Source organism: Crinia signifera, chromosome 4 (genome assembly GCF_055691185.1).
Source record: "Crinia signifera chromosome 4, ASM5569118v1, whole genome shotgun sequence".
Classification (NCBI taxonomy): domain Eukaryota; kingdom Metazoa; phylum Chordata; class Amphibia; order Anura; family Myobatrachidae; genus Crinia; species Crinia signifera.
In genome coordinates, this window is record NC_139220.1 from 114,747,323 (window position 1) to 114,772,902 (window position 25,580).

The following is a 25,580-nucleotide window of genomic DNA, read 5'->3' on the forward strand; positions in this document are numbered from 1 at the left end:
GGTACCATCAACACTATTGGTTACCTGATCCTACACACCATCGATACCATCGGCCATCTGTGTCTGCATACTATTGGTACCATAAACACCATTGGTTACTTAACTCTGCACAACATCGATACCATCAGCCATCTGGTTCTGTGTTCCATGGGTACCATCAATCATCTGGTTCTGGATACCATTGGTACCAAAGATCACCTGATTCTGCACAACATCGATAACATCAGTATCATCAGTGATCTGGTTCTGCTCTCCATCGGTTCCAGCCTATCCCGTTCTCCATCGGTTCCAGACAATCCTGTTCTCCATCGGTTCCAGCTGATCCTGCTCTCCATCCGTTCCAGCTGATCCTGCTCTCCATTGGTTTCAGCCTATACTGCTCTCCATCGGTTCCAGCCTATACTGCTCTCCATCCGTTCCAGCTGATCCTGCTCTCCATTGGTTCCAGCCTATACTGCTCTCCATCGGTTCCAGCCTATACTGCTCTCCATCTGTTCTACCCTACCTGCTCTTCAACAGTTCCATTTGTTCCTGTTAACCATCGATCCCAGCTGATCCTGCTACTCATGGGTATCATCCACATTTCTGAACTAAAGTTATTTACAAATTCCTAATATATTATTTACATGGATTTTTGCCTTCCTTCTCGATTTGTTTTACTCAGCATTTGCCACTATTTTATCTTCTGCATGTGGAAAAACTTCAGTCTCCAATATGGAAACATCAAACATACAGTTTCTGATATTCACAGCACAATAGCGACAAGTACAAAAATCTGTGAGTCCGGGGCAAGATCAGACAGAGAGCAAAATGAATTGTGGTGTCACTGCTGTGTCTGACAGTATTGCAATAAATGAAAACATATAACGCAAAGTTCCTGTTGGTGGGGGGGGGGGGGGGGGCACCAAAAGGAACTTTGCTTTATATGTTTCCATTTATTGCAATACTGTTCTACAACATTTGGAGGACAGTGCTACGGTATGTACTGAGCTAAAGATACCTTGTTTCACTGTAGTATTAAACTGCATTAAATATGATTGAGAAGAAAATTCTCCAATGTTAATGAATCATTTCTAGAATGTAATATGAATGGCGTATAATATATCATGCCAGCTTCCATTTTTATACCTAGTATTAACATTGAAAATCCAGGTACGATTCACAACAGTTTTTATGTAATATATATGCATACATATAGGGCCTCATTCATTATAGTTACATTTTTTGAACAAGAACCAAATAAATGTATACTGTACATATAAGTGATGGGCGGAGAGGTGAGGCAGAGCCTCTCCTGTCATACTCCAGTGTGCTCCATCCAGAGTTTTGACTATAAAAATGATGCCACAAATACTCAAAATATGATCTTTGTATTACTGTAATCATTTGTATAATTAAAACTTTGGAGTAAAAATTCTATTCCAGATGAGGCAGCTACTAACCTGCCTGCCTTTTCTGCACATCTCTGATCACCTTTATATATAGGGGTGCTAAATGACGCTCCGAAATCCCGGGATTCCGACGGTCATTAGTCCAAGACCGGAATCCCAACTGTTAAACGCCTGACAGTCGGGATACCAGCTGACAAGGGTTATTCTCCCTTGTGAGGGTCCACGACCCCCATAGAGGGAGAATAGAGCCTGTGGTGAACGCAGTGAGCTGCCGTGCCCGCAGTCGGTGTCCTTGTAGTTGGGATTCCGATGTCAGACTAAAGTCAGTTGGAATCCCGACTGACCGTCATACCACACCTTTTGTATTCATACTGTATATTGTGTTTCAATCTGGTTCTAGAACTGGAGAGATTCCCCCACTCCCACCTAGTAATGGTTATCTTGCCTGAATTTTGTCGCACCATCCAGCGAAGTACCTGAAGGTCTGCACAGACATTCCCACATGGGTCTTCAAAGCCAATGTGTACACTGCTCCTGAGTCTATTGCTTCAATAGTAGCCAGCTCTTCTTGATGTTGTTCCATGAGATCTGCAAGTCTAATATAGAGATAACAGCCTGCAATCAACATGCACCCAATACTATTCTCAATAAACAAAAGAGCAGAGATGTATATATTATATTACAGAATGGATATGGTAATTGTAAATAAAGTTACTGCTCTTCTACTGATTACATTAAAATACAAAGGAGTAGCTTCGATTAAGTGGGAGGTGTGGTAGAAGCATCACACAACTCATGCCTACAGTATATTGCTGCCTGTATGACACATTGCTTATATTTGCTGAACCATTAAGCAGTAGTCTCAGTACTGTCACTGGGAGTGGATTGATGGATTTATTGATTGCTCCCATGAAATGCTGAGCGTTCACATATTTTAATGACCCAGGCCGGCATCCCAGGCCGGCATCCCAGGCCGGCATCCCCCCCCCCCCCCCCGACGAACAGACTTTTCGCAGAGTTTGCACTAACCCAGTGTATACACATGTGCAGAAATAATGCTGCGCATTTGCATATGCAAAACATCGGTTCCCTTGCGAATTCGCATCCAAACGAGTCAACCAGAATAAGCCCTTATGTTTTGTATATTGTCATAAAGATTTATAATTATGTTTTCCCATTCCCCTTTTTGAAGTCTGTAGCACAGGCTTTTGAAACCCCTTCTCTACCTGCTTATACTGGGCACCCACCCAGGGCCGTACTACTACTAACCTATGGCTGTACCCCTAGGCTTTCAGGTATTTCTGGCCGCCTCCTGTATGTCAATCATTCACCCCACTATAGCTGACATTATCTGTGCAGAGCTTATGTCCTCACTTACACTCTCAGTATGCACACTGACACTGATACCTAGTGGGGAAAAAAGGCTGCTGACCTCTTTTTCCACAGAGCAATTGTTCTTCTCTTTTGGAATAGCGCTGATGCACTATAGTTCACTGTCTCCTCCACCCATTGTCTGGAATCAAACCTCAGCTGACTATGAACGTGCCTTGCTATGGGGCAGAGTGCAAAGTGCCTTTAACCATTGGAGCCCTAGGGTGCAGGTAGGTAACAATGGGTCAGCAGGGTCCCTAGTCTCTGAGAGGCCTCTAGTCCTCAGCCTAGCCAGCCTAGCCCTAATACAGCCCGGGACCCGTGGCAATTGCTGCCATAGTCTGCAGCACTGTATGTGAGAAATGCCTTGCCAGCAAAGGCACGCACTCAATTGGATAGGCCTGATTGTGGCTTTCAGAAGTTCTAGAACTCACACACTGACTGAGGATTATTTGCTGGGGTTTATGGAGACTCAAAACAGATTAACATTAAAGATCTGATTTGTGGTTACAGCACGACAGACGATTGTCTATATACAGTACATTTATCAGAATATACTTTTTTGGAAATTACAACATTGCTAATTTATGACACCACAGATTCCAAGCTGCTACTATCGAACATGCATCAGTCTAAAGGGACATACACACTTAGTGATTTTGTTGTTTTCTAAGTGATCTGAAAGTAAGCATGGATTGCTCCTTGTGTACACCCTATAGTGATGGTAATGTGGGGTCCTGCTCATTGTTATCACCCACTCAGATAGAGAGTGCATGTACTCTCTATCCTACTAAGATCACCTATAAGCATAGGCAAAACACTGCTCAGCACAGATCCCTCAGCACACATTGCAGGTGCATCGCATGTGTGTTCAGCGATGAGAGCTGAGCGATCTGTGGTTAGGCAGCTCACTCAGCACGAGGCTATGTGTGTACTGGGCTTTAGAATGTTGCTTTCACTTTCTACAAATTACAATTGGGTAATTTTAATGTGTTTTAATTCTGCAACATTGTTACCACTGTGATTACAGCTATTATACTTTTATGGTAACCAGACTACTGTTGTTTTCTGATACTGTATCATTATTTATTTAACATTTATCTGTACTGTATAATTTATGTCCTTCTCAGTTCAATTTATATTTTGTAGAGTTTTTTATTTTTTGAAATAATTATTTTTATTAAAGAAAAAAAAATTACAGGAAAAGGAGAACATAACAGAAACAGTGTAGAGAACATTAGACATATAGCACTAACTTACCTGTACAGTATTCTCCCTCTATCTCGTGCGTTCATTTTTCCCCACTCCCCATTTTCAAAGGCATCTTTTGCCGCTGCCACAGCTTTATCTACATCTGCTACAGAGCAATAGGAGACTTTGCAGATTACCTGTGAGTAAAGATGTTGACATTAACTATTTAAATATTATTACACTAGTTACCAGCCAGTCAAAATGACAGAACAATAAGTAATGTCAGCGCCAGCAGCTGTGCGGCCGAATTGATCAACATTTGAATTGCTCCATCCGGTGCCATCTTGTGGCCAACACGGACAATCCATGAATTCCCCTCATAGAGCTAAAAAGTAGCATTCTCCTTTTAATATATAGGGGGGTATTCAATCCCACCAGAAATAGTCAGAATAGTCGAGTTTCGCATTTTTCGTTTTGTTCGACATTCAAAATGCAACTCGACAATTTGAATTTCTGCCTATTTAAAGTGTATATTATCAGTGACTCCTCCTGTCGACATTTGACCAATGAGGCGAGCTGTAGGTGTGCCTATCTCGCCTTCCCGCCTCGACAGATACTTTATAAACCCATTGCATTGTGGGTGAAGTAAACAAAATATGGCAAATTCAGCAGAGGGGTTGGGGTAAGGCGCTACAAATCACTATGTTTGCGGGAGCTGCTCGACTTGAGTGGTCTAAACTCATTCAAGTACAGAATACAGAAAAAGGTAGTCAGGCGCTCACCTAATGTGTGTAGATGGTATTACATATACGCATCCAATATGTAATATGTAATACCCTCTACACACATTAGGTGAGCGCCTGACTACCTTTTTCTGTAAACAAAATATGGCAACAACAAACAAAGCATCATGGGATAATCTGACCCTGCATGGGTACAAGGGACCTAAGTGTGGTGATTGGTCCATCCACATTGCCTCATAAATACATAGCTTACAAAAATGTACAAAATACACAGGCAGTAAAAATCTATACAGACACCATTTTCAAAGGAAAGAAAAAGCACCATTTAAAGCCACAAGGCCATATGAACTGTACAGTACAGTAGGTAAATAGTATATCCCCTATTACAATAGCATCAAAATGTATAAGGGGTAATAGGAATTTAAGCTATTCTAGAGATACATATGTACTGTGCCATTCATTAAACAACTACACTGTTCATAAGCTTTGTTTCATAATATCAGGTAATCCCAGGGTTGCCTACTTGACCCTCTCCTTCAGGGAGAAAATGCTCTGTTCCTGGCCTTCCCTGGTAATGTAGGATTACCATTACACCACAGTGGGTCTGACCGCAACCCCCCCCCTGAGCGTGTCTGGCCACACCCCTAAACACACACACACCCTCCCCCCAAGAGCGGGTCTGCCCGCACCCCTGCCCTCGCTATGCCCACACCCCCCCCTCGCTGGAGCAGCAGGTATGAAAGCCCCCACCCCTCCACCCAGAGCAGCGGACTGCCCCCCCTCCCCCTGCCGGCAGCCAATCTGCCCGCACCCCCCCCCCCCACGAGCAGCGGTTCTGCACGCAACCCCCACCTCCTCCCCCACCCCCTGGATCAGCAGGTATGCCTGCACAACCCCCCCCTGGAGCATTGGGTACGCCCGCCCTCCACTGGAGAGGCAGGTCTGCACCCAACCCCCCTTTCCGCTGGATGAGCGGGTCTGCCCGCCAACCCCCCACTCCCGCAGCAGAGGGTATGCCGCTCCCTCGGGGGGCGGATCTGCACGCAACACCCCCCGCTAGATGAGCGCTGCTCCAGCGGGGGATTGCGGACATAGCCCCTTACGATGGTGAGGGAGCGATGAATCACCTAGTTATTGTATATCTTGTTTTACTCATGTTCCTAAGTAAATCTAATAAAAAGATATATTGTAAAGACAAAAAAAAAGAAAATATTTAATAAAACTAGAAAATGGCAGAGTGCCTTTAAGCAATAAGCATAACTTTAACTCTTCTGGCAATAACTCCACAAGCTTTATCCTCCACAGACTGTAGAAGACAGGCTAGTCACATACACAGTAAATTTACCTTTTGTCCTACAATGTTTTTAAGAGTTTCTGTCAATCTTGCTTAAAATTCCATTCAAACTTCATTGAAGACTGTTACTGCTGCTTCCCCTGGAGGTGCATACCAGCCAGGGGAAGCAGCAGTAACAGTTATTGCCAGAAGAGATGGAAGATCTGCTGGAGCTTCTGTCCTAGTTTTAAGTTCCGGACTGGTTGGTGGACCTGTGACTGCTCTTGCCCATTCAATCTGACTATAGCTGCTTGCCATTGTGGGGATTTCTTATTGTGACGTTTTAAACGTCTACGTTTGTAAGTGAGGACTTGTATTAAATTCCTTTTTAAACTGAGGATAATTTGCACTATATTTGTCCTTTATTACCACCTTTCTCACATGTATTGTGAAAATAGGTGGCTATCATTTCAGGTTATTAATTTCATTTATTGAGCTTATCCAGTGTCCATAAAGTGAAAACCGGTGACATTGTTTTATTATAAATGTGTTCTTAAAGGTTATACACTGAGTGCTTTGTGTTAAACACCTTATTTGTTGCCTATTGAAGACCAAGTGGCCGCACGACACAACCGTTCTGCAGATGCCCCCTGACGAGTTGCCCAACTGGGTCCGACCGAGTGAGTAGAATGGGCCCGGATAGATAAAGGGACCGGCTTATTTGAAGACAAATCTTAATAGTTAGGCACAGCCAACAGGCCCAAATCTGCTTGGATGCAGGCCAACCTTGTCTGGACACATCGTACAATACAAACAGCACATCGGACTTGTGAATGTCATGGTGAAACCAGGAAACAACCTTAGGAAGAAAGTTCCAATGGGTATGGAGAACCACCCTATACGGGTGAAAGACAAGATAGGGCGTAATATGCTGATAATTCAGAGACTCGGTGAACTGAGGCTATTGCCAACAAAAACAGTCTTCCACATGAGCCAACCGATTCCAGGGGCTCAAATGGGGACCATTGGAGAGCTGACAAGATCAATTTCAGGTCCCAAGGCTGAAGAGGCGACACAAAAGGAGGTTGTACATGAAGTACACCTTGAAGGAAGGTTTGTATTGCCATTCAATTCACCAGATGCCTCTGAAAAATCACAGAAAGGGCCAAAACCTGTACCTTGAAGAAGGCCAGACATAAACAGAGATCCAGGCCAGACTGCAGGCTGCACTCAAAGAAATCTAATTTCCTTAGTGCCTGTAGCTGGTAGCTCCACCCACACCCCACTGTTTTCACCATTGGTATGACAGAAAAATATCAGCAACAACACAGCAAATACAAATAGAGAAGACATGGGGAAAGTGGAAAGCTGGCCCAAGTACATCTATCGTTCCCTTTCCCCAGAATATAAAGGATGACATTACTGCAATTTTCCTTTTCTCTATTTGGCTTATTAGTTGCAATAGCAGAACATTCTTTAAAGTGACCTCTATGCTTTCTTTTTTATTGCTATGATTAGCACACTATAGGTTTTATATTGTATCTATCTATAATGACTATGTAGTCTAAAAGCAACCATACTCACTGATCCATCTGTTGGATTAATGGTTTCATACGTTTTACCACTGTCTGAATCCAAAAACTGGCCATTAATGAAACACTGGTATGGCATCTTCACAGTCATATTGTTGACATTTAACGTAGTCTATAGTGAAAAGCATATAAAGATAAAAACAATTTATTAATATACTGTATATGTTCATTTTACAATATGCAAGTTCACATAATGTTCAATTTCAATCACGTGCTTGTCAGCAATGTTCCACCTGCATTTTCTACAGATTGGAGGATACTATACAATATATTGCACAGTGGTGGCTGCAGTGTCAGCTACATAGTTCGGGGGGGTTCAGTTAGCACACATAAACACACATGCAGAGATGTAAGTAACATAAGTGCTGGCTGCAGGCTGTGTCCATGACAGGCACAAGGCATAACTCTCCTTATAAGCCTGCCCCCGGACTCCTATTGGCTATGTTTCACAGGAATCTGTGGGCGGACTTTGAAGGAGTGTGAAGCAGAATGGTGCAGCAACCTCTGCTGTAATAGTAAGTAAAGGAGAGAAAAGAAATCAGTTTATTTGGAGCGCACTCCTAATCCACGTGGTCTCTTAGAGACTTATTATAAAAACATACCTATGAATAGGTGTATACTTTAATGTTATTTATGCAAATATTAAATTAGCAGGTCATCTATACTTATGTTAATTGTGTGTGACCTTATAGGTTCTGTCCCTGTGCCAGGGTTATCTAGTAGCGAAAATATTAAAAAAGATATAGATGTAGAAAGAAAAAAGGGAAATATTCAAGATTAAAATACCACTCTGTGGTCTTGTAGCTTGGTTTTTCTCGTATTGTCACTGCTTAAATGATGCAGATACACTTAATTTATTAGACTCAGCGCCTGTGTGCTGGTTATAGTGATAACTGATGATATTATCAACGTCTGCTGTATATGTTGTTACTTTGTGTTACTGTCTGTCACAGTTTGTTCGTATCGTTGGTTTGTGCCTATGAACTTGTATCTTTTAATGTAATGGATACATTGTATGTGCTCCGTGGAGAGAAACAGTGCAGTCCAATAATTGGATCCTCTCAGGGATGCACTCTCTTATGATTTGAATGTTATTTATGCACAAATAATGATGGTTCACAATCCCTGCACACTTCCCGATGATCGGGAAAGCTGTGCAGATTGTGATTAGCGTGCGAGTTCTTCACTCAGTACCTGTATGCTCGAGGCTATTTACATCTCCCTTGAGTTGCTACGTACAACCTTACGGGGTGAGTGTTAAATTGAGTTGCTATTATTAGCACTTCAATACGTGCCTCTGTTCATTAATACCTCCCCTGTATTGGTTAAATGTTGCGATGAACGTTTGTATTAATTCAAACGTGCATACACTGGGCAATCCCCAGATTGGATTTTTTAGGCAATACTCTATATACTTCTGTGTGTTTCCGTGGTATATATGTTATTGAACCCACAGATTTTTGTGCTTGTTGGAGTTTCACACTGTATGTTTCCCAGCATTAGATCAGTATTGTGCTGGTTGATGGTATTGGATCCTATTGCATACACATGCGGCAATCCGCAAATTGGATCCTTTTTTTTTTCACTTCAAGTCAATTGATAACGATAGATACTGTATATATGATATTTACAACAGACAGATAGACATGGAGCACATCAAAGAAAATTTATACAGTGTGATGGTCACTGATTATATACGTGGGTGATTTATTCAGGTATGTGTTTTTATCTCGGTGCGAGTAATCCTTTACACATTTGATTAGTGTTTGGTCACCTGTAATTCACATGTAATTCACCCTTTACAATGGTGTCTTATTAGCTTATAATATTTACACACTGGCATACAAGCAGGGCACTCCTCAAATAAGAGCCTCCTGAGCGTTATTGTGCTTATGTGTTAGATCTTAATTATGCTAACTCGCATATACACACGGAGATTTATAACTTTCAGCGCAGTTATCAGTTGCAATATGCACGTGTTATTTTACTGGTGCGCTATTGGTCCAATGTCTGGCATACACACTGGGCAATCCTACAATTGGATCTTCCTGAGCGCAGACCAGTTATACTATGCAGATATTCTTAGCTGATACTCTTAGCTGGTGCGTATATTCTCCTATATTCTCCGTCCACTGAGACTTGCTCTCAGGTGTCTACGGAGTGGGAGAGTTTATGCGCACAATCTACTATGCACTTGTGTGTCCGGTAAGTATATGCCAGCATATGCGTGCACATTCACTGTCTCCCTTCGCCTCTAGCCAGAGATCTAATCTCCTTGGCTGGCGTGTGCTCTTGCGCCTGAGCGCTTCTCGCACGGGAGCTCCGTTTAAGCTAATACAGATATATTTACAGTAAACATACAAACAGACATTACACACAGGCTAAATGGCTACAAGATCACAGAGGAAGAATGCCGATGCGCATTTCGCTCTGTAGCTTTTTCAAAGGCTGTCACCTAGGCACAATAACGCTCAGGAGGCTCTTATTTGAGGAGTGCCCTGCTTGTATGCCAGTGTGTAAATATTATAAGCTAATAAGACACCATTGTAAAGGGTGAATTACATGTGAATTACAGGTGACCAAACACTAATCAAATGTGTAAAGGATTACTCGCACCGAGATAAAAACACATACCTGAATAAATCACCCACGTATATAATCAGTGACCATCACACTGTATAAATTTTCTTTGATGTGCTCCATGTCTATCTGTCTGTTGTAAATATCATATATACAGTATCTATCGTTATCAATTGACTTGAAGTGAAAAAAAAAAAGGATCCAATTTGCGGATTGCCGCATGTGTATGCAATAGGATCCAATACCATCAACCAGCACAATACTGATCTAATGCTGGGAAACATACAGTGTGAAACTCCAACAAGCACAAAAATCTGTGGGTTCAATAACATATATACCACGGAAACACACAGAAGTATATAGAGTATTGCCTAAAAAATCCAATCTGGGGATTGCCCAGTGTATGCACGTTTGAATTAATACAAACGTTCATCGCAACATTTAACCAATACAGGGGAGGTATTAATGAACAGAGGCACGTATTGAAGTGCTAATAATAGCAACTCAATTTAACACTCACCCCGTAAGGTTGTACGTAGCAACTCAAGGGAGATGTAAATAGCCTCGAGCATACAGGTACTGAGTGAAGAACTCGCACGCTAATCACAATCTGCACAGCTTTCCCGATCATCGGGAAGTGTGCAGGGATTGTGAACCATCATTATTTGTGCATAAATAACATTCAAATCATAAGAGAGTGCATCCCTGAGAGGATCCAATTATTGGACTGCACTGTTTCTCTCCACGGAGCACATACAATGTATCCATTACATTAAAAGATACAAGTTCATAGGCACAAACCAACGATACGAACAAACTGTGACAGACAGTAACACAAAGTAACAACATATACAGCAGACGTTGATAATATCATCAGTTATCACTATAACCAGCACACAGGCGCTGAGTCTAATAAATTAAGTGTATCTGCATCATTTAAGCAGTGACAATACGAGAAAAACCAAGCTACAAGACCACAGAGTGGTATTTTAATCTTGAATATTTCCCTTTTTTCTTTCTACATCTATATCTTTTTTAATATTTTCGCTACTAGATAACCCTGGCACAGGGACAGAACCTATAAGGTCACACACAATTAACATAAGTATAGATGACCTGCTAATTTAATATTTGCATAAATAACATTAAAGTATACACCTATTCATAGGTATGTTTTTATAATAAGTCTCTAAGAGACCACGTGGATTAGGAGTGCGCTCCAAATAAACTGATTTCTTTTCTCTCCTTTACTTACTTCGCATTTATTTAAATCAGTGGACAGCACCCTAGCCAGCCGGGAAAGATATGTGTATAAGATTCCTGTCTGGCAGAAATTTATCCATCCACTAATTATATTTGTATTTTGTTTATGGTGCGGGTCTCCTCACCTCTCTCTCTGCTGTAATAGACAATAAGATATATACTATTCAGCAACCCCACAAACACACACACCATGTAGTCTGCACTGCAGCCTCCACTGATAATAAACATTATTCCGCTCCTTTTGGTATAATATGAATTACTATTGGGTTCCATAGTGTGGTATAGGTACTGTAACTGAGGTGACAAATATGGAGAGATGGAAAACAAACATGGTGATATGAGCAGAGACTGGTGGGATATGATGATGATGAGATGGTATTGATGATATAAGTACAGTGTTAAAAACACCCCTGTGTGGTCCTAGACATGTCTCTCTGAGCAGAGGAGCAGAGTATCCCTTGCTAGTTTTCCTTGGGGCATGACCTCTGATCCTTTTATATAAAGCCTTTTTGGAACATTCATAAACAGGAATTATCAGTTTTCTGCTACATCCTTCCAAAGCATGGTAGTGATGCTGTTGCTATTGCTACCTATAGAATATGCAGAATATATGGCATGTTTGCAAGTAGAATTCCAATGAAAATGTAAAAAATACCATTTAACATCCAGCAATGTTCCTGAAAATGCCATGATTTCCTGTGCACCTCTATGGGTGCCATTGGGAATGGCACAAAGCTGCTACTATCCAGAACAAAGTCACCCCAGATTGACAACGTCTGCTGACAATAAGCTTTGGACCTAGTTTAAAGGAGTAAACATTTTAGAAGACTAAAACTGGGTATACACTAGGTCAGGCATGCCCAAACTATGGCCATCCAGCTGTTGTTAAACTACACATCCCAGCATGCCTTGCCATAGTTTTAGCATTCCCTAATAGTAAAACTGTGGCAAGGCATGATGGGACTTGCAGTTTCACAACAGCTTGAGGGCCATAGTTTGGACATGCCTGCACTAGGTGATATAGAGCAAGGCAGTCAGCAGAGAGTTTGTTGGTGATGTGGCATGACCAGGGGCGAATTTAGGGGTGAGGGCGCCCGTAGGCATATTAATGGCCACCCACCTGCCTAATTGTATTATTTTTATTGATTATTTATAAGCCCTCATTTAATGATTGCCAATTTAATATCAGACATGCAGTATCTGCATGTCCTATTCATTTACACTCTATTCAAGATGGAATATTGGGGCAGATGTATTAAGCTTTAACAAGAGATAAATCCAAGGGTGATAAGGAGAGATAAACGTCCAGCCAATCACCTGCTAACTGCCATGTTACAGGCTGTGTTTGAAAAAAGTAAGTAAGGAGCTGATTGGCTGGACGTTTATCTCTCCTTATCACTCTTGCATTTATCTCTTGTTAAGGCTTAATACATCTGCCCCATAGTACATTGCAGTGGATATTTTTGCAGTTACTGGTACATTTCAGGCTGACAGTACTATCACATGCATCCAATGCCGCCCCCCAAACATGTGCCGCCCCTAGGCACGTGCCTCACGTGCCTAATGGGAAATTCGGCACTGGGCATGACGGCAGTGTAGCACAGTCAATGTCCTATATATTTAAATGGTACTTGTTTCCTAGCACGGCGCCCGTCGGGTTGATCGCATGCCTTAAGTTTAAGGTACTTAAGGCATGCGATCGACGCGATGGACCCGATTTTCTGTCAATCACCAGTGTATTTGCCGGTAAAAGAGAAAATCGCGTTGATCAGGTCCATCGCTGCCCATTATAATGGGACACAATGCGACCAACGCGATTTTTCCATAGAGAATAATGTTAAATGATTTTTAAAGTTAAAATCGGGTTGATCGCGGCCCATTATAATGGGCCGTGATGCGATTGACGCGATGAACCCGATTTTACATAGGGAACAATGGGAGATGGGCCAATATGGGCAATTTCTCATTGTATATGGTTAGAAAGTATGGTTAATGCCCCCCATTGTTAACGCCACCCCACTATTGACGACAACCTGAAGCGTGGCGAGCGCAGCGAGCCCGCGAGGGGCGGCGGTACGCGTCCTCTGACCTTTTCATATCCCCACTATCCACGTCTGTGTGGAGTTGATTTTATATAGTGTGTCGAGCACAGCGAGCCACCGAGCCCGAAGCGTGGCGAGCGCAGCGCGCCCCGCGAGGGGACGCGTATACCTGTGAAGTTATGCGCGTCCCCTCGCGGGGTTTGCTGCGCTCGCCACACTATATAAAATCAACTCCACGCCGACGTGGATAGTGGGGGTATGAAAAGGTCGGAGGACACGTACCGTCGCCGCTCGCCACGCTTTGGGTTGGCGTCAATAGTGGGGTGGCGTTAACAATGGAGGGCCATTTCACCCATCAGAGGGGGGGGGGGGTTGCTATTAAAATGGGGGGTTTTGGGGCTTTTTACATTGAATTCAATGTAAAATTGGGTCTCAGGGACCATTTTACATTGATTCCAATGTAAAAATCATGTCGATCGCATCGCATGCGATTTGGTTGGCATGCGATGCGATCAACGCAATTAATACAATCAAAATTGTGGGCGCCGTGCTAGGAAACAAGTACCATTTAAATATATGTATGAATGCATCTGCCTGTGTGGAACAACACATCGAGCAGCGGATTGGTTAAGTGTGTACATTTACCAGAATCAGCTATTCAGATGCCGTGACAGTGTATCTGCCATAAAATCATCCTAATATATACCAAGTTTTATAGAAAGCAACCTGCCTATGAAAGACAGACATCTGACCTGTAAAGCACAGGCATTCCAGTACAGGATCTATACTGGTTTAATTGGGTAGGTTTTAAGCTCAGATGACTACAGATGTAGCCTTCTTCAGGTAGCTTTCTCTGGATAGCCATGGTGAGCTCTAATGAGCCAAGGCCTATTGTTCTCATCTGCAATACAATACATAGAACAATACAGTAGGGGATTATGATAGGATTAAGCCTGACAGCTCTGGCTCACAATCCTATTGAAAAAGGCTAGATGAGAATGGCTCTATCTGTAGTTATCTACATATAACTGGGTAAAACTCACATAATCTACAACCAATTCTTCTTTATCTTCTCCTCTAAATTTCCTCACGAACATCTGTATAAAGTCTTGAAATGTTGTTGCCATGTACACATCTTCATTCTGTAACTCCAACCCGCCACATTTTTGTTTGATTTCCTCAACCAACCTGTGCAAATACAAAATAGAGGAAGAACCTTCTTGAGAGTAAAGTTTTAGGTGAATTGCAAAAATATAAAAAAAAAGGTCAGTATTTGTAGAAATTTTGATTTGTGACATAACTGGTAATGCTAGATTGGATAGCAGCTATTTAATCTGGATTTAACACCAGATTTAGCTAAACCGCAATAAAAGAACAGCAAATAATCTGAAACATCTAGTTTTTGCCTATTTTAGGATAAAAATTCTATTTAGATGAAATTTTTCACAGTATATACATTTATCACCTACTTTAGGTAAATAACAAAGCAGACATAAGGACCAATATCAAAATGCTGGTTTGACGATACGCATCTTGAGGGGCAGATATTCCCAAGATTTATGGGGAGAAAATTTACGAGCCTGTGACATGCAGACATCATCGCGGTTTCGGCGAGTATGTATGATTTTTTTTTAAGTGGAAATTATTTAAATGTCAAAACAAAAAGTATTTGAAAACATCACTTGATCTCTGTTAAGCCCTGTACACACTGGACGATTTCAGCGACCATATCCCCATGCACATGTGGTGTCTGTCGTCAGGAGTGTGTTCCCGAGACTAGCCCTGGGGTGGTCAGAGGAGCATGTTCCTGAGACCAGCGGCTTCCCTGGGCAGAGAGTCTTTTTTACCGTCTCTGGTTGCTGATGAAAACGGGACACTGAGCAATTTATTGCTGAGTAGTATATTGCTCAGTGATCATATTGCTCTGTGTGTATGGAGCTTTACAATGCCTGGGTACACACTTAGTGATTCCTGCGGCTGTCAATATAGTTTACTATTGTAGCTATGCCATGGGAAAATGATATAGTGCATACACATTGACTGATATCGTTAACATTATCAGTCTGTAACATACAGATGACAAGGTGGGTCATGGACGATGTGCTGGAGCGAGCATCATTAACGCTATTGAGCGTGCACACTGACCGATGAGAGATACTAGACTCTGGAGCACCAGAGAATAGTATGACTGGTAATATTAAAGCACAATTGTACCAGGAGATGTAAAACTGGTAACAAGGAGGCTTGGGAACAGTACTGAGGAACAAGGTACTTGAGTTTAAGGGAATAAAGCACACTGGAAAGTTTAGAGCAAAATAACCAAAGGGTTAGTTTTTAAGAAATATTTTATTTTTGTTTAATTACTTAACCTTTTGCTTTGAAATGTACACTAAACATACTAATGATTTAGTAGTTAATGAAGAAATATGAGTTTTGAGAGAGTGGGTCATTGGGACACACTAAGCTACACTACAGACAAAATGGACGCCATCATGAATATCTTTATTCTGAGCAATTTACTGACCTCACAACATCCATAGACGCTGCCCCAGATTTAAAAAAATCAGTAGTCTCTTCAATCACAGCAACATTGCTTAGAATCCCCTTCCAAATATCCTAAATGAGTAAAAAACAAAATATCCTCTTGCGTGAACAGAAAATACTTTTACTGATTTAGAAGTTTACGTGTGATTATTACAATATTTTCCTATTTCAGTCATTGTATCAAACTGCTTGTGCATTTTCTTTCAGATAAATGATTTTTGTAGAACACGTAAAGGCTATTTATCAACCTACCCTGATCTGAGATTCCATGCTCCTTTCCTCCTCTGTTAGTTCCAAGGATGTAACATCACCCGCGGAAAAGTAATTTGATGCAGGGATCATTTTTCCATCTTCAAATTGAAGATTTCGGACTATTAACTGTAACATGAAAATAAAGGGGGAACATTTTTTTTCAATGTAATGTATGAGTAGTATCTTACACGTTATAACTCTTCTCCCATTCCATTAGGAGCAGAAGAGCTTAAGCATCTGGACCTTTGATGTTTCTCCTTGGACTGTTTGAAAGTATCCAAAGCACATCGTACCCGTCACATTTCTCTATATTTTTCTTTTGATAAATTTATGTCCCCAGCAATGTTCCCTCTAATTTTACGAAGGCTGTTTGCGGCAAAAGATATTGGCTGTGCAACTTTGGAAGGAAATTAAAAATTTTGCACGTCACATAACGTATAAAGACCTAGGTTTCGAGTTCTGTTGAGTTAATAAAGCCTTCACACACCACACATATAGGCTATAGCAGTGATTTTCAACCTTATTAAACTCGTGGCACACTAAACAAGATTTTAACCTTTGTGCGCTCAGTTGTAATGTCTGTGCGCGGCCTCGGCGAGTTGTGTGCGCGCGCACACGCGCACAGCTTAGAGGGAACACTGGTCCCCAGTATAATTCCACTAACAACACCTTTTTTTTTTTGTCTTACTTCTTTATTCCCATCAAAGATAAAGGGGGAGATTCGCTAAACGAAAAATGTGGTAAAAACCTCGTTAACGGGGTTTTTACCGCATTTTGGGATGCTGTAAGCATCCCCCGCCAGGTTACCGCAGCGGGGGGCATCGCCAGAAAAATCTGGCGATGCCCCATAGAAGCCAATGGGCTTCTACCGCAACCCTCCGCCGCCCCGCGCCGAACCCCGCATCACCCCCCTCCCCTGTGTCCGGGCAGCACAGAGCTGTGCTGCCCGGACCTGTGTCCTCCTCCCTGCACTGATCCTCTTCCGGGTGCAGGGAGGAGGAGAGCCCGGCGCAGCAGCAGCAGCGCCGGGTGTGTGAGGGAGGGGGGAGCCGCCGGGACCTGCTGGGACCCGGCAACTCTCACCGCAAAGGACAGCTCTTAACGCAAGAGCTGTCCTTTGCTATAATTATCGCATATGTTACAACATATGCGATAATTATAAATGCGATGGGCGGCGAAGGGGGGCGGAGATTCTTAGAGAATCTCCCCCAAGGTTTTTAGAAACCACACAAGGGGCTAGTCAATATGGAATATCAACTGTCGGAACCTCACAAAAGTCGGAATCCCGGACGTTTTTGATGGCTATCGACATTATCTTAACAGTCCTTATTTCATATTTCAACTGTCGAGTGTCAGAAAGTCCCTGGACCTGCGGAAATGTAGCCATTTTGGAGAAAAAAACGATTGAACAATCCATGGCCATTTCTGACAATGCGGTCTGTAGTAGGTAAGTCCCGGCTGAGATTGAATACACCCCATAGTCTTCAGGCCAATAACATGGAATATAATACATATAGCATAAATGTGCAATAATATAAATGATGTAAAAATAAATGTATTTGCTTTTATGTTATAATTATTCTCTTATACTGCAGCTACTGCTTTCTCCAGTGATCTCATTTCCTCCATTGTGGAACAGAACTCCAATATTCTATTGTATCCATTATATTCTATTATATCCAATATTCTATAGTGTCCAATTCCAGGAAGTAAAACTAAAATACAGGATGCAGTTATAATGCAAGAGGTCGGGATGTCGGCTGCCAGAATCCCAATAACGGAAGCGGAATGCGGTCAGAACACCGGTGCTGGATCTCTGAAATGGATCAGGATGCTGACCCCGGAATATTGACATATGGCAGCCCGAACATAAGTTATCTGGGCGGGTTGGGGTCAGACTGGGTGGGGGTTGTTAAGGCACTAGGGGGGCCTAAGGTTAGGTTGTGGGGGGGGGGGGGGGGGATTAGGTTTAGGTAATTACACGGGGGGTCAAGGTTAGGCTGTGGGGTTAGGTTTAGAGGCTAGGGTACAGGGGTTAGGCACTAGAGGGGAGAGTTAAGAAAAACCCACAGGCTTCAATTAGGTAACAGAGTCTATAGAACATATTGAAAATACAGTCAAACATAATTTTCTGTATTTTAACTGCACTTTCCTGCCAGTATATCCTGCCACAAATATCTATCCAGTATAAGACACAAACACCACACATATGGTGCCCTGGCTGAGGTTTTGTAATCAAGGCATCTGTGCAGCAATGCAAACCACTGTGCCACAATGCAGACAATGGCATTAGTTAATGCAAGCATGACTTACTCTATAGCAGTGATGGCTAACCTTGACACTCCAGATGTTGTTGAATTACACATCCCAGCATTCCCTGCATCAGTTTTAGCATGACCAATTAGCAAACTGTAGCAGGGCATGCTGGGATGTGTAGTCCAACAACATCTGGAGTGTCAAGGTTAGCCATCACTGCTCTATAGCAATGAAACTCTAAAGTGCGATTTATTTCAGACTACCACAATAAATACTGCTTAATATGAAGCAGGAATACTAACTCACCATTTTCCCATCGTTTCCAAAAAGAACTAGTCCATTTTTTGTGACAAGTCCAGGCTTTGATGCTCCATCAATATGTAACGGCTCACCTGCAGGGACTGCACCCTCCAGCAAAGATGATCCATACAATGTCACCATCTGGTTGAACATATTTAAACATAATGAATAAATCCACCTGCCCTGTTACTGAACAATAACCTATATTGTAGCACATTTCACATACCTGGTCATTTATAACTGTCCAAGCTCCAGGAACTTTATCATGACCTCTGATCCAATTATGGATTTCCTCAGCAGAGTTCTCCCAACATATCTACAAAGAATACATATGTATTTTATATCAACCTACCATTTTTTACAAGATCCAGATGTTAATGCAAGTGGGATTTGTAGTTGTCTTTATAAGTTAAGTTCTCTTGAGCAGGTATAACCTCTCATGAACAGGTCTATCTAATAGTCTTGTCCATTCCCACCTCTTCCAACTAGGAGGGGTATCCAATTAGTCCCAAATCATAGAAAAACAGGCTGATATGGCCATTAATGACCAGTGTTCATTATTACAGAATCTAATTAGAGATCGTTTTTATCGTCCGAAAAATGGATTCACAATCGCACAACAACACATGGGATCCAGGATAAGTTCCTGAGCCCATGTGTTTTTTTGGATCTAGCGAGTACATATTAGAGATTATGCTTCACATGTCTGAAGCCTGTGAAGCACAAAACTAGATATGTGCGGGTATTGGGGAAAAAGGGCACCAGCATTGGAGCTAATAGGTCAAGTACCATTGATACTAGGATACCACCTATGTGCCCCATCCTTGTATTTTGCCATTTATGTGGTCTATATTGTGGCTTTGTTTGTTTCATTTTTTGGCCCTATGTATGTTTTCCCACTGTAATGGGGTGAAGAGTTTTGTGATGTTATATAAATAAAAATAATAATAATATGAATACAATAATACTGACAATATTGGTCACCTTGCATGTAGTAGCTACAAACTAAGTGATCTGTTGTGATGTAACAAATAAAAAGCAGCACTGCGAACCTTAGAATTCTCTTTCTTCTGAATTCCTTCATAAGTAGCTCCATCCTCTGGTTGGGATATACGAGGTGCTTTGCCATCTGCGATCAACTGTACAGCTTCCACCTAACCAGCCAAAGATGTAAGAAAGGCTGCTGACCGCTCATTTTTATGTACAGTAAAACTTCTATGGATATTTTGTTTTTTTCATACTCACCTGGTCCCCAGGGGTCTCTCTGCGTTCTTCTGCATCCATCTTTCAAGGCATTCCTGGTCCCAAAGATGCATTGCGTGGGTGCGCCGGTGAAGTCATCAGGGCACCCGCGCAATGCATCATTGGCAACGGGAATGCCTTTAAGATGGATGCTGTGGGTGAGTATAAAACAGGGGACCAGGTGAGTATAAAACAGTTATTCTAGGTGCTTGGAGGGTGGGTGTGGGTCCACCCCACAAAATAAACAAGATATTCCGAAAGTCTACGCTTTTCAGAATATTTAGATGTTTGGATATACGGTTAAAGGATACTTAACCTGTATGAGTAAAACTACAATGTCTTATACAACATGTCCATACAAGGATAATTCATTACAGGAACCACCAACTAGTCCAACTACAAGGTTCCCATTCCCAAATCTCAAATTGTTGGTTATAGCAGAGCCGCCATCAGTATGGGATAGTCGGGACTTTAGTCATGGACCTAGAATGAGAGGGGGCCCAGGTGGCAGCTATGTGGATCGGGGTCAGGCCAGCTGCACAAGGGCAAGCAGTTATGGAGGGACAGAGCCACTGCAGTAATATGAAAATGTTCTGGCCGTGAGAAAATTGGAGGTTGTGGACTGGCAGCCAAACAGGAAGTGTTCAGATCCAAGTAGCTCATGGCCAACACTAAATTCATATTTTTGCGGTTTGTGCAGCTGGCCTAGCTTCTACCCACAATGCTGTGTGTGTGCAGGGGCTTTGGAATGCTAGGAGGCCATGCAGGCAATTCTGTGTGTGTGTGTCTATGTGCTGTGTGCGTATCTGTGTGTGTCTATGTGGCAGTGTGTTTGTGTTTATGAATGTGTGAGGCTATAGTGCAGTGTGCGTATCTGTGTGTGTGGCTATGAGGTAATGCGTATGGTGGATAGAGGCTGGAATGCTAGGGGGTCGTGCAGGCAGTTCTGTGTGTGTGTGTGTGTGTGTGTGTGTGTGTGCGCAGTACGGATGGTATAGTGGTTAGCATTACTGCCTCACAGCGCTGAGGTAATGGGTTCGATTCCCACCATGGCCTTAACTGTGCAGAGTTTGTATATTCTCTCCGTACTTGCATGGATTTCTTCCAGGTTCTCCGGTTTCCTCCCACAATCCAAAAATATACTGGTAGGTTATTTGGCTCCTAACAAAATTAACCCTAGAATAAATGTGTGTGCATGTACATGTGGTAGGGAATATAGATTGTAAGCTCCATTGGGACAGGGACTGATGTGAATGTTCAAATATTCTCTGTAAAAACGCTGCAGAATATGTGTGTGATATATAAGAAACTGTTAATAAAAAAATGTGTCTATGTGAAGTGTGCGTATCTGTGTGTGTGTATGTTGCAGTGTATGTGGGTGTGTCTATAGCACAGTGAGTCTGCGTTTATGAATGTGTGTGGCTATGGTGCAGTGTGCGTATCTGTGTGTGGCTATGGTGCAGTGTGCGTATCTGTGTGTGGCTATGGTGCAGTGTGCGTATCTGTGTGTGGCTATGGTGCAGTGTGCGTATCTGTGTGTGGCTATGGGGCAGTGTGCGTATCTGTGTGTGGCTATGGTGCAGTGTGCGTATCTGTGTGTGGCTATGGTGCAGTGTGCGTATCTGTGTGTGGCTATGGTGCAGTGTGCGTATCTGTGTGTGGCTGCGTATGGTTGCTAGAGGCTGGAATGCTAGGGCATGGTGTAGGCAGTTCTGTGTGTATCTCTATGTGGCAGTGTGTGTGTGTGTGTGTCTATAGGCCAGTGCCTGTGTTTATGTATGTGTGTGTGTCTATACAACAGTATGTGTGGCTATGAGTCAGTGTGTATGGTGGAGAGAGCCTGCCTTTTTTGTCAGACCCTGGTTCCATAATTTCATCATCATATTCATTAGAGTCGTTGATATTAAATGGACGTATCACTATTGTAAAGTCATGTGATTTCTTAGTACTGCCATAGCCATACAATCAATGTCATTTATGGACAAATCTAGAAACATGACACAACGGAGCAGATCAATTCTGCAAATAGCAGCAAAAATGCTCCCGTTACTGTTTGCCATTTTGGGCTTCTATAGTTAGTGGTAAAGAGCATAGCTACCCACAGGGATCACACATTGCTGCTAATTAAATGTCTCTGCATCCATGGTAAAATAAGGTCTACTGCACCGATACTTCAATGACACGAGCTTACCATGGCCCGGACACCTTCGGGAAAGAGGAATCGGTTATAAAGAGTATCTACAGTATCATTAGGCTCCACATCGCACACTCTCTGGAGCAAAACTGGTCCAGTATCCAGGCCTTCATCTGCCCAGAAGATAGAAAAGCCAGCCTTCTTATCGCCATGGATTAAAGTCCTGTAAATGATACATATCAAAATTGTCATTTATTGTCCTGTTACTTCAAAATAACTTATAAAAGAAAATACACTACCTGTACAATTACTTAGACTGTAGAAAGAGACCATCTAGTTACACCAACTCAGCCACAAGTAGAGATGCTTTTCAGTTGTGTTTGTCTCCCCCATAGTTGAATACGCTCGAGCAGGAACTATCCGCAAACAACCTTGCATGTGTCTTTTAATGGGCAACTTGATGTGCTAATCATAGTTGCATGCAATACTAGTTATTTGTGCACTATCTATGATTAAACATAGAGGGCCATCTACTCGTGAATTGCAACTTGCTTGTCAAATTCCTCATTTCATAAAATAATCATTTAAGCCTCACAGCAACAACAGCTAGGTAGTCTAATAAAGCAATGTACTAGTTTGAAATTAGTGGACAAAAATAAGTTAGTACCCAGAATCCTTTGGAACATGATCTAGACCAGTGTTTTTCAACCACTGTGCCGTGGCACCAGTGGCGTAACTATGAATTGGGCGCCCCCTCCCCCATCCGCAGCCTTACCTGTCTTGCTGGTCCCGGCTCCCTTGCTGGCTTTATTCTTCTGCTATGGAGACGGTCCACCACCATACAGCAGACAGTTTCAGAGAACAGTCTGTTATATGGGGCGGACATTTTATTGTGGTCCATCTCACTAGCAGAAGAATGACCATGGTACTTATGTAATATCTGGGCTCCCATTTTTCTTATGAGACCCCGTCCCCTCGCGGGGCTCGCTGCGCTCACCACGCTTCGGGCACGGTGGCTCGCTGCGCTCGCCACACTATATAAAATCAACTCCATGCGTAGTTGGATAGTAGGGGTATGAAAAAATGGTGTGCATTTAACATGGGAGCCCAGATAATACATAAGTACCATGACCGTCTACCACTGAAGACAGTTAAGGCTGTGGGCGGTGGATGGGCGGGCGATGGACGGGTGGCGGGCGGGCAAGCGGCGGATCGGCGGATAGGAGGGGGCTAACTATGAAGCATTATTACATTTTTGCAGAAAAGGGCTCACCAATTGATAGCAGAAGCTCCTCTGTGACGGGGAAGGATAGAAGGGTGATAGATGATAGAACCATGTTTAGGATTATCTATAACATCCATAGGAATAAACTGTGAGCAAAAAGGGAGAACATTGAGTTCAGCCCCCACAGACTTGTAGGCATCTACTACCTCCGGGATAGACTTTCCTTTCAGTCTCCATCTGGGAAACCTAAACACTGGTGTACCATCCTTCTCTGCAGCCACCGCTGTAAGACATGGGGGAAAAGACAGGTTTAGATGATATAACCACATTATCTATTAATAATCATATTTATCTTCAGCCATTATTTGTGGGGAAAACGAAAATCATCTGAGCCATACATGTAGTTGGGTGAAGGGTAACATCTATACAGCACATGATCTTGAGTTTTCTTCTGAAAAACGACAAATACTGTAGGTGACTGGATACCAATGAAACCACTATCATGTTTATGAATACTGTACATGGTGAATATATGTGAAGTCCAGTAGGTTAGCCCACATACACCCCAGTTAGCCCACATTTACCCCTATTTTAATAGTAGTTTATTAGGTATTTTTAAGAAGTATTTTATCTATAGGTAATTAAAATGTAAAGTGGTCAATCCCACCACCGTCATACTGATTTTATAGGAAGCTTCACACTGCACCTCCCATTACCATCAGAAGTTCTAATCAAAATTTGCCTACTCTCAGTGGGCCGAATGTACCAAGCCTTGAAAAGTGTTTAAATGGAGAGAGATAAACCACCAACTAGCCACTAACTGTCATTTTTCAAACTCCGTCTGTGGAATGGCAGTTAGGAGATGGAGAGTTGGTACTTTATCACTCCCCACTTTATCACATTCCAAGGCTTAGTACTGGCCCTGAGTGATTGGTGAAAGGCAATCTATGACCATATACTGTAGGTATAACTTAAAGGAAAGAGAGCATTTCACTTCATCCAATTTTCTACATTTGAAAATATTAAATCTGCTTATTCACGTGTGAATATAGGAGATACCATTTGGAAAACATAAAGAAATAGTAGCCTTCATGTTATTATAAAAAAAGAAACCAATACATACAAAAAGCTTTAAATAAAACAGATAAAATCAAATTGTCTTTCACAACTTAAATACAAAAATAAGGTGTCTTTTGAAATGTGTATGCTTTAAAGGGGAGCGCTGTGTTTTACATATAGTTTCTAAGTAAAAATAAAAGGGGATGCACACCTTCTATAATTAAACGAAGAAGACTAAGTAATCAGAATCAACTTTATTGGCCATGTGTGGAGGTCACAGACAGCTTGGCGGGGCCCGTGGGAGAGATGGAGGGATGAGTGGTGCTGGTGGGATGATCTCACACCCGCCCAGTGAGGTGAACTACAGCATGTCAGCGGAGAGCTCAGACATAGGGCAGGATGTATCAACATACATCGCCGCCCTTCGCACAGCAGCCACCGCGATGCTACCGCATATGTACTAACATATGTGGCCAGCATCGGGCTGCGGTAACGGAGACCCCCGCGATACCTGTGATGTGGGCTGCGGGGGTCTCCGTCACCTCCCGGCGGCTGCCAGCGTCCCCCTGCGTCTCCTCCTCCCCCCTGAAGCCGGATGTCCTCCCGGCTGTGACACCAGGGGGAGGAGGAGGTTAAAGGAGGACGGGAGGGGGGGGGCGGCGAAAGACGCCCATAGGCTTCTATAGGGTATCGCCCCCCTCTGGGTGGCGATACCCTGGCCAGCGAAAACGGGGCGAACCGGTGATGATACATAGGAAAATGCGGTAAAACGGGGGTTTTACCGCATTTTCCCTTTAGTACATCCCGCCCCTAGCACGTCACGCTCAGCCTTCTCCTAGCTCTGGCTGCTTCATCCTTGGCTTGCGGCGCACAATTCCTCCTCTGCCTCCACTGCCTGCCCACCTCCTCTAACTGTCTTTTGCCCCCCTCCCCCACACGCTGCTCCTAAGGATTGTCCAACTTAGAGTTCCAGGTGTATCAGGTAATAACAAGTGTTAAGTAAATAGCTGTCAGGCTCCTGACTTATAACAGATGAGTACTGCTGTGGTCTTGCAGCTATTTGTGCAAATATTGTGTCAGTTTTCACTTTCAGCTATCTGCTATAATTTCTTTTTTTGTTTA

At 42.7% G+C, this 25,580-nt stretch overlaps 1 protein-coding gene across 1 annotated transcript in view; it reads right to left on the reverse strand.

The window, feature by feature from the left end:
• ALDH1L2 (aldehyde dehydrogenase 1 family member L2) overlaps nucleotides 1–25,580 on the reverse strand; it is a 68,163-nt gene that overhangs the window by 22,013 nt on the left and 20,570 nt on the right. Inside the window, exons 3-13 of the mRNA XM_083182288.1 lie at nucleotides 23,448–23,682; nucleotides 22,232–22,397; nucleotides 19,851–19,952; nucleotides 19,025–19,114; nucleotides 18,805–18,939; nucleotides 16,243–16,368; nucleotides 15,971–16,062; nucleotides 14,490–14,634; nucleotides 7,554–7,673; nucleotides 4,023–4,150; nucleotides 1,837–1,987 (exon numbers count right to left, since the gene is read on the reverse strand). Coding sequence (XP_083038414.1) covers nucleotides 1,837–1,987; nucleotides 4,023–4,150; nucleotides 7,554–7,673; nucleotides 14,490–14,634; nucleotides 15,971–16,062; nucleotides 16,243–16,368; nucleotides 18,805–18,939; nucleotides 19,025–19,114; nucleotides 19,851–19,952; nucleotides 22,232–22,397; nucleotides 23,448–23,682 — 1,490 coding nt within the window. The remainder of the gene's footprint in view (nucleotides 1–1,836; nucleotides 1,988–4,022; nucleotides 4,151–7,553; nucleotides 7,674–14,489; nucleotides 14,635–15,970; nucleotides 16,063–16,242; nucleotides 16,369–18,804; nucleotides 18,940–19,024; nucleotides 19,115–19,850; nucleotides 19,953–22,231; nucleotides 22,398–23,447; nucleotides 23,683–25,580) is intronic.